Source organism: Lycorma delicatula, chromosome 13, assembly GCF_047948215.1.
Source record: "Lycorma delicatula isolate Av1 chromosome 13, ASM4794821v1, whole genome shotgun sequence".
NCBI classification, from domain to species: Eukaryota; Metazoa; Arthropoda; class Insecta; order Hemiptera; family Fulgoridae; genus Lycorma; species Lycorma delicatula.
Window position 1 is genome coordinate 23568903 of NC_134467.1, and position 17578 is coordinate 23586480.

Genomic DNA, 17578 nt, shown 5'->3' on the forward strand with positions numbered 1-17578 from the left:
CATTAATAACAAAAATGTACACAACACACAAAATGACGATGTAACAGGATTATACAAATATTTTATTCGAAATAAAAATAAGACTGGTTTGAAACAATTATTACAACTTTTAATATCCATTAATTGTTTCTTTCTATCAGCTAGCTATCAGTCTTTATTTTAAGCACATATTCAATTTTTTTTTCTACTCTTAATGCATTTATAATATCCTATAATTCTAATCACTTTTTTTAAAGCAATCCAATATTAGTCGTCAATTACACTGGAATTATAAACTAAACTCTATTTCTACAGATTTCTACTCTTAATGTATTTATAATATCTTTTAATTCTAATCACTTTTTTTTTAAAGCATTCAATATTAGTCTTCAATTACACTGGAATTATAACTAAAATCTATTTCTACCGATTTATCTCTTCCTGCATAACTTGATTTTCATTCTTAACAATTTCTATAAATTATTATATTGGTGTGGCGCAGATGATTATCAATAGTCTTTCTCTTGAAGTTCATAGTTCTAAGGTACAGCTGAATCGAATATATTTTCACATCAACGATAATCCTGTATACTATCCCTGGACACTAATCCATTTCTTAGATTCTAATTAACAACACATCCTATCCTGATGAACTATGGATTTAATAAATTGCAAGTACACTCATTTACATGAACAAAGGATGGTAGTTGTCTATGAGATCCAAATCAATAATGCTGGTATAGATGAGCAGGAGACTTCCGAATTATTGTACGAATTAATTAATAAAAAAAATATATATATTTATTAATTTTTCTCACTACACATTAAATATTAATTTGATGCTGTTTTTTTTTAAACACTACTGAAATTCCTGAGATGTATATTACAGGTAAAAAAAAAAAAAAAAGCAAAATATGTAACCATATTTTTCCAGTTTTCACATACCAAAACTAAAAACATTTAATATTTTTTTGAGTAATAAACAGGTTGATGTAAATTTTGATAAGTTTTTCTTCACATAATGTCTTTTATAGAAAAGTTACTTATATATGCATATTATATATATATATATTTTAACACTTAGAAACATTTATAACGCACACTTTTTAAATAATTAAACACCCGTCAAAAAAAATATATATTTTAACAATTAAAGAGTAAAAACAATGCTGATTTCCAAAATAAAAAAAATGCTATAAAAACTTGAGCTAATTTTATATTATTGATGGAAAACAAAAGAGTATAAAAACTAAGAAATATAAATGTAAAATTATACTCTGATAAACATTTTCTCTATTAACCGATTATGTGACATTAAATTTGGAGTCAAATCATACAAAATAAAACAATAAATTTATATATAAAACATTAACTTACGGAATGGTTTACTTAAAATATTATAAAATTATTTTTTTTTTTTACAAATTTTTTTGACCAATATATACTGAAAACAAGTTATAATATTAATAGAACTATTTAAATTTTTTATGGAGAATATCATGTAAAAAGGTTTAAATTTTTTATGGAGAATATCATGTAAAAAGGTTTAAATTTTTTATGGAGAATATCATGTAAAAAGATTTACATCTTTCATTTTAATTGGTTGTAGATATTTTATTAATTGACCAATCTGAGTGTATTTTGCATAATTGAAAACCAAAACAAGTCACAAAAAATCTATCGTAGGATATAAAATTTTATTTTTGGTTGCATACGGATGTGATGAACATTTAAAATAAAATACTTTAGGTAATTTATTTATTTAAAGTCTATTATTATTATGTAATAGGGTAGACTAGTTAAACATGTCATCGCAAAATCAACTGATTTTCAAAGCTGAGAGTTCTAAGGTTCAACTCCTTACCAAGGAAGTTGCTTTTATATAGTAGAATTGAATACTAGACTGTGGATACTGGTGTTCTTTGGTGGTTGGGTTTCAATTAACCACGTTGGGAAAGCAATGCAAACCACCTGTAAAATTTGCCACGAAAATTCCAAGGAATTGGAATTTCTACTAGTCAAATATGACTGAATGACTAAATTTAATTTTTTTAAATTTATTTTAGAAAGCGTAACAATTTTTTTAAAAAATTAAATAAAAAAAAACCACTCAAGATAATGTTAACTAAACTGAAATCAGTTGAAAGCAACTTACTCACACCAATACTAGACAAATGATATAAGCATAACTGAAAAAGTCTTCAGGACCTGAAGAATTTCATTTTCTACGACCTCTACTTTGCATCAGTATTTAGGTTACACATGTAACATGTTCCTTCAAATAAATATTTTCCATTTAATATAAAAAAAGACAAATCTTTAAACCTAGTGATCTTAATGAAAATTTCAAATATCCACTACTGTTATAATGTTTGCATAATGAAGTTATGTATAATCTTGCCAGAAAAAAATCAGAATTTATGTTTGGAACAGTAAGGAACAACGTGATGATCAGTATGTCAGATAACTGTTATCATAAAACGCATTTGGAAACTGTATTTTGAATGATATTTTGTTTATATATAGAACAAAAATTTGTAACAGATTTTATTCGACTTTTATCCATGCAAAATTTCAGCCGAATCAGTCCATAGATAAAATATTTAATATTTACAGCCAATCAAACATGTAAATATCTCATTGACATATTCTGCATAAGCAAATATATGATTACTCTATACTTAATGTATACCTAACAAGATTTATGAATTAATGAATAATACATGGCAAAATAATATCTATAAAGAGAACTAACTACATTACCAAAATTTAGAGTTTTAAATTTACTACTGTTAGAACAAAAAATTAAATTTTGCTAATGATATAAATATATATATAAATAACATAATACAATAATTATAAAATATTAAATAAATATTCATACCTCTCCATTCTTTAATTTAATTTTTTTTTTTATGTAAGGTAATGCTTACATATTATGTATATACATTTTATATACCTATGAAGACAAACAACACTTGTGAAATCTTGTTACGTTAAAAACGCACCGTAAACGTTTCATTAGCTGAAACTTAACTATTAACAATTAAAAATATTCGATAATAACATCATCAATTAAAAGCCAAATCGAATAAATGAAATCAATCAATCCTTAATAAAGAAATACAATAAATAAACGTGACATAATATAACAGATATTATGGCAAGAAATGTGACAACACCAAAATAAACAAACAAAAAGTAAAATAAATTATTTAAAAGACAAGGATCTAAAAGGAAAAACTATTAATGAATAATCATTCAAATAGATTTTTAATGAATGGCTGTTAAAACAAAGATTTTATAGTGTTCTCTCTCTCTCTCTCTATACATATATATATATATATATATATATATTAATATATAGATATATAAAAACTGGGAAATCTAAATTCAATAATAAATTTGGTAAAATAAATTTATATCTTTTACAGATAAAATTTTGCTGAGATTTGAACCTGGAACCCTTCACATTAAAATCATAGGACTCTCTTATCTACTGAACAGCCATTATTATACACTTAAAACAATTTTATACATATATTTAGTATGGCCAGATGTTAAAAAATTGAATTCAAATTCAAGAATAACAAATTTCAAAAATATTTATAAACTAATTTAAAAAACTAACGAGTTCAGTATAACTAGTAATTATAGATAAAATTAAAGATTAGGAACTGTGGAATAACTACATTATTTACATATAATGACATATTATTTACTTAACTATTAAAAAAAAATTATTATTACTGTAGTACCAGCCAACTGTATAATTATTCCAAGGTCATAATCCAATCCCTACGTTGTTGCTACATCTATCTTATATTATTTTATAAATAATACAACTGTACAAATGTAATCAGTTTTATGTAAACTAGATATTATTGATTTTTAATTTATTATAAAATAATAAAAATAATTAGAACGCAGATACATAACACTGATATTACAAATTTGTAGAAAAAGTAGATGACCTTGAGTAATTCTATAAAGCTGATCATAAATATAACAGTATTTTAATAAAAATTACAAAAATATGAAACAAAACAATACAAAAAAAAGGAACAATTAAAGAAAAAAACCAGACCTATACCACCAAAACAGTAATTAAAAAAGAAAATAAATGTGAAAAATAAAGTATAAATATACAAAGTTTGCTGCTGAAAATATTTTCCTGCACTGAAGTGGAGTAAATAAACTAAACGGGGGATTTATCTTAAGTTCTAGTATTAATTTTTTGGAAAAAAGAAAATATTAAATATAATAAAGGTATGCTGCAGTTAAGAATATCAAAAAGGTAGAGCTTAATGAAAGAAATTTTTTAAAAAATTTCTGAAGGAAAATAATAATGACAATTTTTTTTTAACTCCGGTAATTTCTGAAACTTTCAAACTAGAAAACTAATATTTTGTTCCTTTATTTTTTCCAAACTCAAAAAATAAGAGAGAATAAATCTTCTGAATACTTCATGCTGAACATTATATGAAATAAGTGATCTCAAAGTTACTTAACTTGGAAAAAATTAAGAGCAGTAAACTCCCCAATTAATTCGTAAAAAGCAAAATCGGTTGAGTAGTTTGTTTACAGGTAAGCGTTTAAAAAAACGTTTTGTAAAAAATGGAAATTTCACATGAAGGTTTTCATTGGATGATTTTTTACGATTTTAGTAAAGGCGTAACTCAACAATAATGCCTTCAATAACTTCATTCAACTTTTGGTAATGAATCACCATCAGAAAAGACTATTTACAACTGTTTTGAATTTCATCATGGTCGTGCTTCTGTCAATGATGAATTTTGTGAAGATTGACGAAAATCAGTTGTTCCAAAAAAAAAAAAACATTGATGCCTTGCAAATATGATTGAAGAGGATCAGCATTTGACTTAACGTAAAAGAGACATTTTTAGGCATATTGAAGACTACAGTACATTTGAACATTTAGCTGTGAAAAAGAGCTGCTCCTGATTGATTTTGTATAATTTGACCAAAGCTCAAAAACAGGTTTGTGTCAATTGCTGTAAGGAAATGCTCAAAAAATTTGAGAGGAAATACGAGATCTGTATACAACATCGTAACAGAAGGAAAAACTTAGAAACAAGCCGGAAACCACACAACAATCAATTGTGTTCCAAGATGAACAGAATCCAACAAAAGTGGTTTGTGAAGCACATCCAAGAAAATGATCGTTTGTTTCTTCTGTTATACTGTACATTACAGCAATTTGTTTGTCAGAAGTCATCAATGAAATCGGTAAAAACAACCGAAAACATCACTTTAAGACAATGCCAGCTTTCACACAGCATGTCAAACAATTGATTATTTAATTGAGAAAAACATTGAATAAACGTTTCATTGTCTGTATTCAACTGATTTATCACCTAACAACTTCTTTTTGTTACCAAATGTCAAACAAAAAATGTGTTGACAACGATTTTCATCACTGTCAACCACCAAAACCAGTGTGGTTTTGGAATCCTTCCAAAACCACGTTTTTGAGGTATCAACTTCAGAGTGGAAAAGAATGTTTAAAGAATTGGTTCGAACGCATATAAAAGTACATAAATCTTAAAAGGCGAATACTTTAAAAACTATGTACCAAAACTTTTTTCTTTCATTGTATTTATAAAAACGCGACCCTAACACCAACCCATTTGAAAGATCTCTCCAACAATTTATTTAAAATTTTTTTTTTTGTCTTGTCATTTGACTGGTTTGATGCAGCTCTCCAAGATTCCCTATCTAGTGCTAGTCGTTTCATTTCAGTATACCCTCTACATCCTACATCCCTAACAATTTGTTTTACATATTCCAAACGTGGCCTGCCTACACAATTTGTCCCTTTTACCTGTCCTACCAATATTAAAGCGACTATTCCAGGATGTCTTAGTATGTGGCCTATAAGTCTGTCTCTTCTTTTAACTATATTTTTCCAAATGCTTCTTTCTTCATCTATTTGCCGCAATACCTCTTCATTTGTCACTTTATCCATCCATCTGATTTTTAACATTCTCCTATACCGTATTTCAAAAGCTTCTAATCTTTTCTTCTCAGATACTCCGATTGGCCAAGTTTCACTTCCATATAAAGCGATACTCCAAACATATACTTTCAAAAATCTTTTCCTGACATTTAAATTAATTTTTGATGTTAACAAATTATATTTCTTACTGAAGGCTCGTTTCGCTTGTGCTATTCGGCATTTTATATCGCTCCTGCTTTGTCCATCTTTAGTAATTCTACTTCTGTAATAACAAAATTCTTCTACCTCCATAATCTTTTCTCCTCCTATTTTCACATTCAGTGGTCCATCTTTGTTATTTAACTACATTTCATTACTTTTGTTTTCTTCTTGTTTATTTTCATGCGATAGTTCTTGCGTAGGACTTAATCTATGCAGTTCATTGTTTCTTCTAAATCCTTTTTACTCTAAATCCTTTTTACGGCTAGAATTACTATATCATCAGCAAATCGAAGCATCTTTATCTTTTCACCTTGTACTGTTACTCCGAATCTAAATTGTTCTTTAACATCATTAACTGCTAGTTCCATGTAAAGATTAAAAAGTAACGGGAATAGGGAACATCCTTGTCGGACCTTTCTTATGTTCTTCAATTATTACTGTTGCTGGTTGGTTCCTGTACATGTTAGCAATTGTTCTTCTATCTCTGTATTTGAACCCAAACTTTTTTAATATGCTGAACATTTTATTCCAGTCTACGTTATCGAATGCCCTTTCTAGGTCTATAAACGCCAAGTATGTTGGTTTGTTTTTCTTTAATCTTCCTTCTACTATTAATCTGAGGCCTAAAATTGCTTCCCTTGTCCCTATACTTTTCCTGAAACCAAATTGGTCTTCTCCTAACAGTTCTTCCACTCTCCTCTCAATTCTTCTGTATAGAATTCTAGTTAAGATTTTTGATGCATGACTAGTTAAACTAATTGTTCTGTATTCTTCACATTTATCTGCCCCTGCTTTCTTTGGTAGCATGACTATAACACTTCTTTTGAAGTCTGACGGAAATTCCCCTTTTTCATAAATATTACACACCAGTTTGTATAATCTATCAATCGCTTCCTCACCTGCACTGCGCAGTAATTCTACAGGTATTCCGTCTATTCCAGGAGCCTTTCTGCCATTTAAATCTTTTAATGCTCTTTTAAATTCAGATCTCAGTATTGTTTCTCCCATTTCATCCTCCTCAACTTCCTCTTCTTCCTCTATAACACCATTTTCTAATTCATTTCCTCCGTATAAGTCTTCAATATATTCCACCCATCTATCGACTTTACCTTTCGTATTATATATTGGTGTACAATCTATGTTTAACACATTATTAGATTTTAATTTATGTACCCCAAAATTTTCCTTAACTTTCCTGTATGCTCCGTCTATTTTACCAATGTTCATTTCTCTTATTTAAAATAAAATTAAAAAATTATCTTTTTCAAAAAAACAAATTTTTTATTTATTTTAATTTACATTGTGCAATATGTGCTCAAATAATTGCATTAAAACCCTCTAAATGATTATTTTATATCCATTTTACTTATTTAATAACTTCAAATAATTTTCCTAACTATTATTTCACATATTAATTTTTTTATATATTAATATTACATAATTAAAGTATTATCATGGTTTCCCTTAATTTTTCCAAGCAAATTTTAAGGTAGTTTTACATTTATTTAAAGGAATAACACATCAACCAGTTGATGTGACAATAAAAAAATCATTTCAGCAGCAAGCAAAAAGAAAAACTAATATAACGTACAAAATAAATATAAATAAAAATTTGTGAACTATAATGAAAGAAATAAATGAAGAAGAATTATGAAACTAAAGTGAATAACATAAAATTTTGTTTTAAAATTTTATATTTATAATATAAATATAAAAATAATTTACCTGAAATAGTATCTGTAAATTAATGTATACAGATATTATTTATTATACAGAATTATTTTGTAATTTGTCTGTAAAAGCGTAAAAAATTATGTTAGTAGACAAAGCATACCAGCATGTTGAATGAATGGATGAACAGAAAAATTCTTAAATCAAATAAAAAGCATAGCAGCAGGAAAGAATGTTATAATAATAACAATATTAAATATAATGTACATCACAGAATATTATACAATATCACTTAAAAGCTTTCATTCAACAATTCACACCAATCAAAATCAATTAAAATAGGACTCAAACCAATCAAACAAACATCATTAAAATGTTTATAATACATATTTATAAAAACCTCTTCACTACTGATTTATATACAATGCACTGTATTATCATTTTATATAAAATTTTATTTGTAAGTCGTTGTTGATTGCTAATATATATATATATATATAAGAAACAATGAAACAGAGAAGAAACTACAGAGTCATAACCAACAAAAATGTCACATTACAGAAAAAAAAACACAATGCGGTGCATAATTTAGAAAAAGACTTAATGGAATTAGGTAATACCATTATAGATAGAGAGGGGGCCAACTAAGTAATTAAAACTATGATCATTAATTATTAAAACTAAAAAATCCTTGATTTCATCTTTCCTCAATTATAATAAAACCTATTTCTCAATATGCAAGTATAAATTTCTCCCAATTACCACCAATAAATGGCATTATACTACATTACAGCTCTATTTAAAAAGAGATTCCGAAAAGTATATGAAACAATTTTTTTTTTTGTTAAAAGAACCGATTTATAGCTGATGGTTGTGGCTGGTATCTTATATTAAATTAAACACCCAACTTTCAGAATAATTCTATGGTTGAATGTCCCACCCACTCTTTAATTCTTCCATCTCTACACAGTATTATGATAACTGAATAAACCATATTTACGAGCTATGTTTAACCGGTAATAACTTTACCGGTGGACATAACCGTGATTTTCATTACTAATCCGAAGATTAGCAACAAAACACTGAACTGTAGGTTTAGATAGATAAAGGTGTAAGGTTAGGTATACGGATAAAGTTAACAGTTTCAATCTAATTCATGAAATAAAGTAGCAATAAATAAATAAACTGTTATGATCATTAGCCCAGATGGAAATTTTTAGCGTATAAAGAATGCCATGCCTAACCGGGATTCAAACCTGGGACCTCCGGATGAAAGGCCGAAACACTCGCACTTCGCCATGGATATCGGCAACATATTTTGTAATTTTTTCAGTATTATATATGTTATGTTCTAAATATTTTATGATAATTATCTTGAAAACAATAAATTTTTAAGAATTAAATCTTTTAAATAAGGTAAAACTAAACAAATAATCGATAGTGATATAATTATTATTAGAGAGAGAACAAAAATTCAATTCATGACATTTTGTAATCCGAGAACCTTGCTTAATTTATACAATTTTTTACCTAAAATGAGTCATTTCATACCAGAAAAAAAATCATTAAGGCAGAGAAATGTCTTTATTGTAAAATTATGCTTTCACTGAATAAGTTTTATAGTTTCTAATAATAAAAATCAACAAATCTTGTTTCAATCATAATAAAAAAATCGTTTTAATAAAAAAAAAAAAAAAAGAATCTTTCTTAAGCATCCTTAACCCAATCAGAGGACAATTAATTAGATCCACAAATTTCCATCTTCCCAGTCAGATCTTTTCCTCTATAATTCCAAAAACTCTAGTAAACTAATTTTTTACCATAATGAAATATTATATTCAAATCAAATTAATGTTTTAATTATATTCTTTAAAAATAAAAAAATGTTTTTTGTTTCAGTGTTGATTCTTTTTGATCTCTCCGTTAGTCTCAATATTTTTTTTCAAAACAGTGTTACAAAAGATAGAAATTTACATCATGACAACTACTAAAGAACTAATATTTTAATAATATAATAAAAATATATCTACAATGATAAACATAGATTGCAATTCTACAACAATGACTTACAAAATTAATCTGCATCACATATTTAATATAAAAAAATTAAAATAATAAAAAATTTACATAAATAAAAAAAAAAAGTTGCTTTGTAAATTAGAAGCTGATGACCCATTTGATTCTGATTCAAAGTAAAGAAACTTCAGTACATTTACAGAATGAAGACTGGTACAGAATTTTAAGATTGGTACCTTGAATATGTTTTTTTTTTTTAATATACATTTTAACAAGGATCAAGTGATAAAAAAAATCAAGACCCCTTGGTGGAAATTGAACCTGATCTGAAAGCCAGCTAACTAACTGCTATATCAATAAAATAATATCAGTAATAATAAATGTCCAGAAAAAAAAAATGGTATTTATACAGATTTTTTTGTTTATTTCTCTAAATAGTACCTAAATTAGAAAATCTTATATCGTATCACTATATAGAAAGCTAATTTTATCATCCATTAAGCAACAGCTTTTTTAAGCTCATTAACACTTCAAAATAATTTCTGCTTAAAAATTCTTTAAGTCTAGAAACTATACGAAAATCATTGGAGTCATATCAGGACAGTTTGAAAATTATTTGAACACTTCCCAGTTAAATTTTTTAAATAGCGCTTGGAAAATGGAGTTATTGGAGCTAAACAATGTAAAATTTGCTTGACAATAGGTAACACATATTGTTTGTTTTATATCGTGCGATTTTATTGAGACAACATAACTGTTTTACAGTACATAAAAATGTACTGTCATTACATATGGCAAGAAATTAGTATCTGGCCATTCTTATAAAGTGTCTACGATCACTAAATACTCGATTTTCTTTGGTTTAAAGGATGTTCTCAATGATGACAATCAATTTAATTAAACATTTAAATCAAATATTTCATTATCAATAAGCAATTCATCGCTCTTGCACTTATTTTGATCAAGAAATTCAAGACTGTTTTTCAATTTCTTCAGAACATAGTCAGGGAATTCATCAGACAGACATTTTTCTGTGTGTGATGATTCATCTAGGAGAAACCTTGAAATCTATGAAAAATCAGGTACGCAAATAATTAATAGTGAATCCTTTGCTTTAATGAATTAAAATTTTTTTGTTAAGTTCTTCATTCACAAGACAGGATCATCCAAAATGGTCTTTGTAGTAAAAATATTATCTTTGATCATTAAATATCTACAATATTCTATTAACAATATTATCATTATATTAACGCAATTATGTGCTTTTATTTAAATGCTTTACAAAATTCTAGTTATTTTTTTTCTTTAATTTAAAAACTCCATACATTTAATGGAATTTCATACTTTTTAACACCCTTTAAATATTAGAAAACATAAATAATATGTCTTGTGACAAAAAAATCTGTCGTAAACTGAAATAATTCAATAAGGAACTAGCCAATTATAGTAATATTCGCAGAAAGATAAACTGTATGAGCTCTATATTTTAAAATTCGTTACTTTTTGGATGGTTTTTGCATTAAGTTGCAGTCTATAATATTTTTATAATTATTTTTTTCAAGAACTGTAAAAAAAAAAATGATACAGTATTCTAACTAATTAAAACAAATTTTTACATCATTTGAGATCATCCCTTTATATTGTATTTATATATTATTATTACTTAAAAAATAAATAAATAGTTTTGAAACAAGAAATTAAAAAAAAAAAAACTCTAAATAATATTAAAATAGCAGTAGATATGCAAGTTTGTTGTGATGGCGATAGAAGTTTTAAAAGAATGGGAAATTTTAAGTTACTGTTAAATAAATTTTAATGAATATATAGGTTAACAGTACTTGCACGTATAAATAAAGTTTATCAAATATTTAGTACTTAAAAACAGTTGCGCAATAAAAAAATTATTCATAAACAACAATCATGTACTTCTAATAAGTAATAAAAAATCATTTAATTCGAGAAATAATCTTACAAATAAAAATTGATGATAAAAAAATAAATATATGACACAGTTATTTTTTATTATTTATAAATATAATAATATCCTATACACTGTATTACTGAAGAGGTCTATATATTAAAGATAGATAATATAAAATGCATACATAAAAAGCCAAACCAAAATATTATGCATAATTAAGACTTATAAATATTTTACAAATAATAAACCATATTTTTTTGATTATTTAAAAACAAGGAATGCATAGTGTTTTTACTTTAAAACAAAAATTACCATAATATACAAATGAATGGAATATAAGCACTGTCATATTTTAAAAAATAAATTTAAATTTATGATTCTTTATAGATTAATGATAATAACATTCAAATTAGATAAATTTTAAAAGACAGGAAAAGAAAATTTGTTCAGGATAAATCATTAGATAAACGGTTATTTATTATAAATAACCCCCTTAACAGTTCTTTATTTTAGCGGAAAATTATATGCCCTTTATTTTTCACCAAACCTGTGCTATTTTGCCCATTAATTTAATTTTTTTTTTTACATATTTTTGATTTATACAATGAAATAAAGACAAAAGACTAATTTAAGGATTTATTTATGTACTTTTCTTATCATGCAATGTAAAAAATAATATTTAAAAGTTCAATTATATCACTATCATTTACACGTCATGAACAGGCTATTTTGTACTAATAAATATCACAATACCTAATTGTGATATCAATAATACTGTAAAATGCTAGTAAGTAATAAAAAATAATAACACAAAGATCGTGTCACATAAAAAATTACTAAAGTTAGGTTATAATAAACTATTCTGTTATTTCTTATTTATGTGCAGTTACATCTAAGACACAAACACTGAAAATTACATGAAAATAATAGTAAAATTATGAAAACAATAAATAATATAAAGAAATAATAAAATTAACAGGTTCGCAACTTAAGGAATGATCAAAACAATGAAAACAAATGCATGGTAACAGTTGCTAAAAAGGAAATGAAACAAGACATATAGAATAGAAAATCGATATGCTAGTAGTGCTTCACCGTTAAATTAGAGTAAAAATGGAACCAGACTCACACACATTGCAGTAACTTGTCAAAAAAACAGAATAAAACAAGTCGATTCACAATGACAAATTATTTTGTCAATGGCATTTTTATCAGGCAAGTTAATGAAAAGTTACTCATCAAGAACTGGTAAGGGGTTAATACTATCAGCTGGCTACTTTGTTAAATGCGTGGTATATGGAATAAAAAATTTAGCCCCTCAGCCTCTCTACTTTCTAAATCCAACTAAGAAACTTGGGTCAGGTAAAGGATATCTATTTTGTCATCAGAAGGCAATTTTATCCTACATTTGACCTTACAGGCAGATGATGTTCACTAAAAGTTGAGGGATGAGGTTTGGCAAGCAGTTATCTTATAAAGAACGAAGAGGTTGTGAAGAAAGTATTTAAGAGAAAACCCAAAATCAGGCAGCTTCTAGGCGTTATGTATTACACTGTTATGGAACATCCACTTGTTGAAATTAGTGGAAAAAAGAATCAAAGATACTTTGGAAAAAAATAATCATCATTTACAGGAAAAAAAAACTGATAAGAAAATTACAGAGACCGGAGATGTTGAATATCCAAACTTTAAATGATAAACAAGTAGGATTGGTAAAGGAGTTGAAATATTCTCTATCTATTTGTGATAGAGAATAGAATATTTAGAATATTTCGGCTAATCAACAATTAGCCGAATAGATAGATACAATACCACACATTAAAAATATATTCAATGTAATTTAACTTTGGTAATTAATGGGAACCAATTAATGGCTTAGGTCATTTGCATTTTATTTTACTTCAAGACATTCTAGTAATTATATAACTATCAGGTTATAGGGAATGTAAATAATAGTCTACCCTAGAACCTGAGTTTTTTTTTAACTCTACTGATTTAAGAAGAGACTAATCTTCAACAAAATGAAACAATAAGGATTAAGGTGTGTAAAAGATCTGCACCTAACATGAGTAGTTGTACCAGGTGATTTATATGCATCACGTCGTAAGACAAACTCAAACAAAGTAATAAATCCTTTCTACTATAAAACAATGTATTATAAAAACTACTCATGATCTTTTGTATAAATTAGGTACATAACAATGCTCAAGACTTCTAAATCTGAATAGTTTGGTAATAATGTCTGCTTACGAGATACTACACACACTGATATTTGACAAAGTTTCACATTTTTTAATTTTGTTTTTGTTTTATGAAAATAATCTTATTATATGACTGCCCAAAGAGGAGTTGATGTATTTAGGATGTGTATATATATGTATGTTTGTTCCATTGTAGCAGCTCAAAGATTGAACCCAATTAGATATATGACCACACATAGGAAACCACACATATGTTACCAGGAGTGTCATAGGCTACATATTATTTATATATATATATATATATGTAGTAATGATGATTTTCCAATTTAAACACAAACTTTAATGAACTGTGAGCCTCTATCAACGTATGAGCTGGTTTGAATGATTCAAATCAATTGAACGAATAACATTACAAAAATAATAGATTTAAATGTACATTAAATAAAAATAATATTAAGTAAATTAAAAATATTTCTGTTTAATAATATTGAGCTTTCCGTGGCGACTACGTGTGAGGCTAGAGTGGTGAGGTGATACGAGACTAGACCAATCATCGCTATCAACTGTTAACAAACGGGGTGCTCTTGGAGTGTTGTTTTGGGATGTGCAATGGGGTGCCTCTTCTAATAAATAATCTCTGCAAACAACTGTCCGATTTTCAAAAGAAATGGATATTTGTTAGTACGTTGAAGGCTAACATTTACATGCATCAGGTACACTCTTGATCTAACAAATCACAGTTATTCGGAAATGTTATATCATCGCAACCAATCTTCTGATTTTCAAAATTCAAACAAGGTATTTGATAGTATAATACAAAATCACGACATAACCAAAAGAGCTATGTTTTTTTGCAGTCGGGTTTTTTAATTTTTAATATTTATCTTTTGTTTGCAGAAATATAAGGAAGAAAATATTCTAGATTCTACGGTAAGAATTTCTCCCTAAGGAGGGAATTCTAAGAGCCAATCGAAGAAATTTCTGATATTATGTATAATGTAATTGTTCTAATTGAATCAATTAAACACTCTTTACACATTACGGACAATAAACACAAATTTCCAAATATTTTTTTTAAAGATTTTAATATAATTATCATCAATCTATAAGAATCATAATAAAAATAAAAAATAAAATTACTTTTTAAAAAATATTCCATGATATAGAATATAACAAAATTGTTATAAACCATCATCTCTAATCAATAATAATTACCAAATTTGAATTGTAAACTTAAACATTAAAAACTAATTAAATAAAATGGAAAGGAGAAAAAAACAGATTTAAAAACATATAATTTTTTTTTTTTATAAAAAAAGAATATTATAAACAGAAAAACTTACAGCATTAATGCCACTGGTTTGTTGTCCACATTGTAGAGCACAAGTTAAAGCAAGAGGTAATCGTTGTGACGCTGTGGTTAGAACACGCATAACGCTCCAAACTTCAACATTGCTTTGAATTGATTCACCTTCTAGTTCACCGATAACATCTTCTACATTAATACCTCTTAATCTTGCCAATTCTTTATAAAAATATGAAACAAAAAACAAAAAAATTATTTTTTTGAATAATAAATCCATTTTTGAAGTTTTATGATAAAAAAAGACGTCAGTGAATTGGATAACTTTCCTAGCAATGCTGGTCAAGTTGTGCAATTTATTTGTAGCCAGAAAGTCTTTCAATTCGACCATTTTAAGCTCTCTATGATAAAATAATGCCTTTTATTGTAAAACAATAACCAAAATTATGAATTCTTTTTGCCAAATTTTTACGTAAAAATATTTATTTCTAAGTTTATGATACATAGTCAAATAAATAGATTAAAAAACTGATCATTTTTATACTTGTTAAGGAATCAGTTCAACAGAAGGACTATTATTTCGTGCTCCTGAAAGATACATTTTTTTTTTTCATTTTGGGGCTCCCACGATAAAGGGGAAGCTTTGGGTAAAATTAATTTTTTTTTAAGAAGGGGGTGAATATTTTTGTCTACAGTAAAAGTTATCAAAATATTAAGATTTTTACATTTTAAATGCAATGGGTAACACTTGCAAGATGGGTTAAAAAATTTTAATTAAGTGATAAAAAAGTTTTTAAAATTATAAAACCAGACCATTGTAGAGGGACAGACAAAAAATTTCATAGTGATTAGGTCACTATTGATGTAGGAAATATAGATGTAAAAACTCCCATTAAATCTTTTTCTGAAGCAAGATATAGCTAAAAAAAAATATAAATTTTGGTCATTTTTTGGGAAGGGGATGATATTAAATGAAGATTTTTTTTTTGGTAATTTGAAATCAAAAACACTTGATAAATTTGGTAATCTGATAAAACTATTTTTTTAAGAAAATTGGTCTTACAAATGACTTTTCAACTTTTGTAAAAAAAATGTTTGTTAAAATGTCCCAGTAAAAATTTTAAATTCTATTTCGGCCAAAACATCCTCAAACCTTTTTCTAATTTTTACAAAAATTTAATACATTCTCCCCCCCCCCCCCCAGAAAATAGTCCAGTCACCCAAGGTTGAAGAAAATCAGTCAACTGAGTTCATGGTTATTAAACCAAATGCAGACAAACATATGCACAAACATCTGTTTGACAAAAATAAACTTTATTGACTTGGGAGCATTGGAATAAACAATTTCAGCCAATAAATCTTATATCAGCTTAGATAAAATATTAAAATTTATTAGAGGAAGTTTAAAAATGCCCCTAAACACAATTTAACTTAGAATTAAATGGTATACAGATAGTAATCTCCATACACAATGTACACCTATTATTATTAAAAGCTTTGATATCAATGTACATAACGCCAAACATTTTATAAAAACATAATTCTTAAATTTCATATTTTCCATAAATTTTGTTATCTGATTTTTGATAAGAGCTAGAATATGAGTCTTACATTAACACCATGAACATACAAATTATTTTATTTTTAAAAATAACCATTCCCAACTGAAGATTACTAGTTGATAAATAAATGACAAATAAAATAAATTTGGTTGAAAAAATTTCTTAAATTGTTTACGAAAACTTAGAAAATTACTTATTAGAAAGATAAGAGATATTTTCAAAATTCTTTTGTGTATTTCACGCAGGTATAAATTCCAGTCGTAATTTTTCTTTTTAAAATCATTTAAAATACCAATTTATCCATAAAAGAATCATTTACTTTGTTTAATGTGACTTAATATGAATATATGATAGTTATTTAAATTTTAAAACATTATTGTTTCTGACCAAAATATGTATTGCTTGAAAAAATAACTAACTGATAACTTGAAAAACCATTTGCTTAAAACTAAAACTATATTGGCCTAGTTTGCTGAAGAAAGATATATATTATTATGCAGTTAATAATATAATGGGTAAAATTTATTTTAACATGGGTTTAAAACAGGTTTAGAGCGCAATCAAAAAACATATTTTTTAAAGTTTTCCTTAATTTTTCTTTTAAAATGAAATTACATATATAGAAAAATGGTAAAACTATCCTCAGAATAAAATAAAACCACCCTCAGTAATTTAATGTAATTATGACGTGAATTACGGTGGTTCAAATTCGATTGAAAAAATATAATACAATTAATAATGAGC

The 17578-nt window shown here is 26.4% G+C and overlaps 1 protein-coding gene across 4 annotated transcripts in view; it reads right to left on the minus strand.

Annotated features, from left to right (window-relative positions):
• Window positions 1-17578, minus strand: part of LOC142334156 (solute carrier family 2, facilitated glucose transporter member 1-like) — a 151563-nt gene that overhangs the window by 10363 nt on the left and 123622 nt on the right. For all 4 annotated transcript variants that reach the window (XM_075381944.1, XM_075381939.1, XM_075381943.1 and 1 more), the window contains one exon: window positions 15313-15494. In XM_075381944.1, the coding sequence (XP_075238059.1) occupies window positions 15313-15494 (182 nt within the window). The remainder of the gene's footprint in view (window positions 1-15312; window positions 15495-17578) is intronic.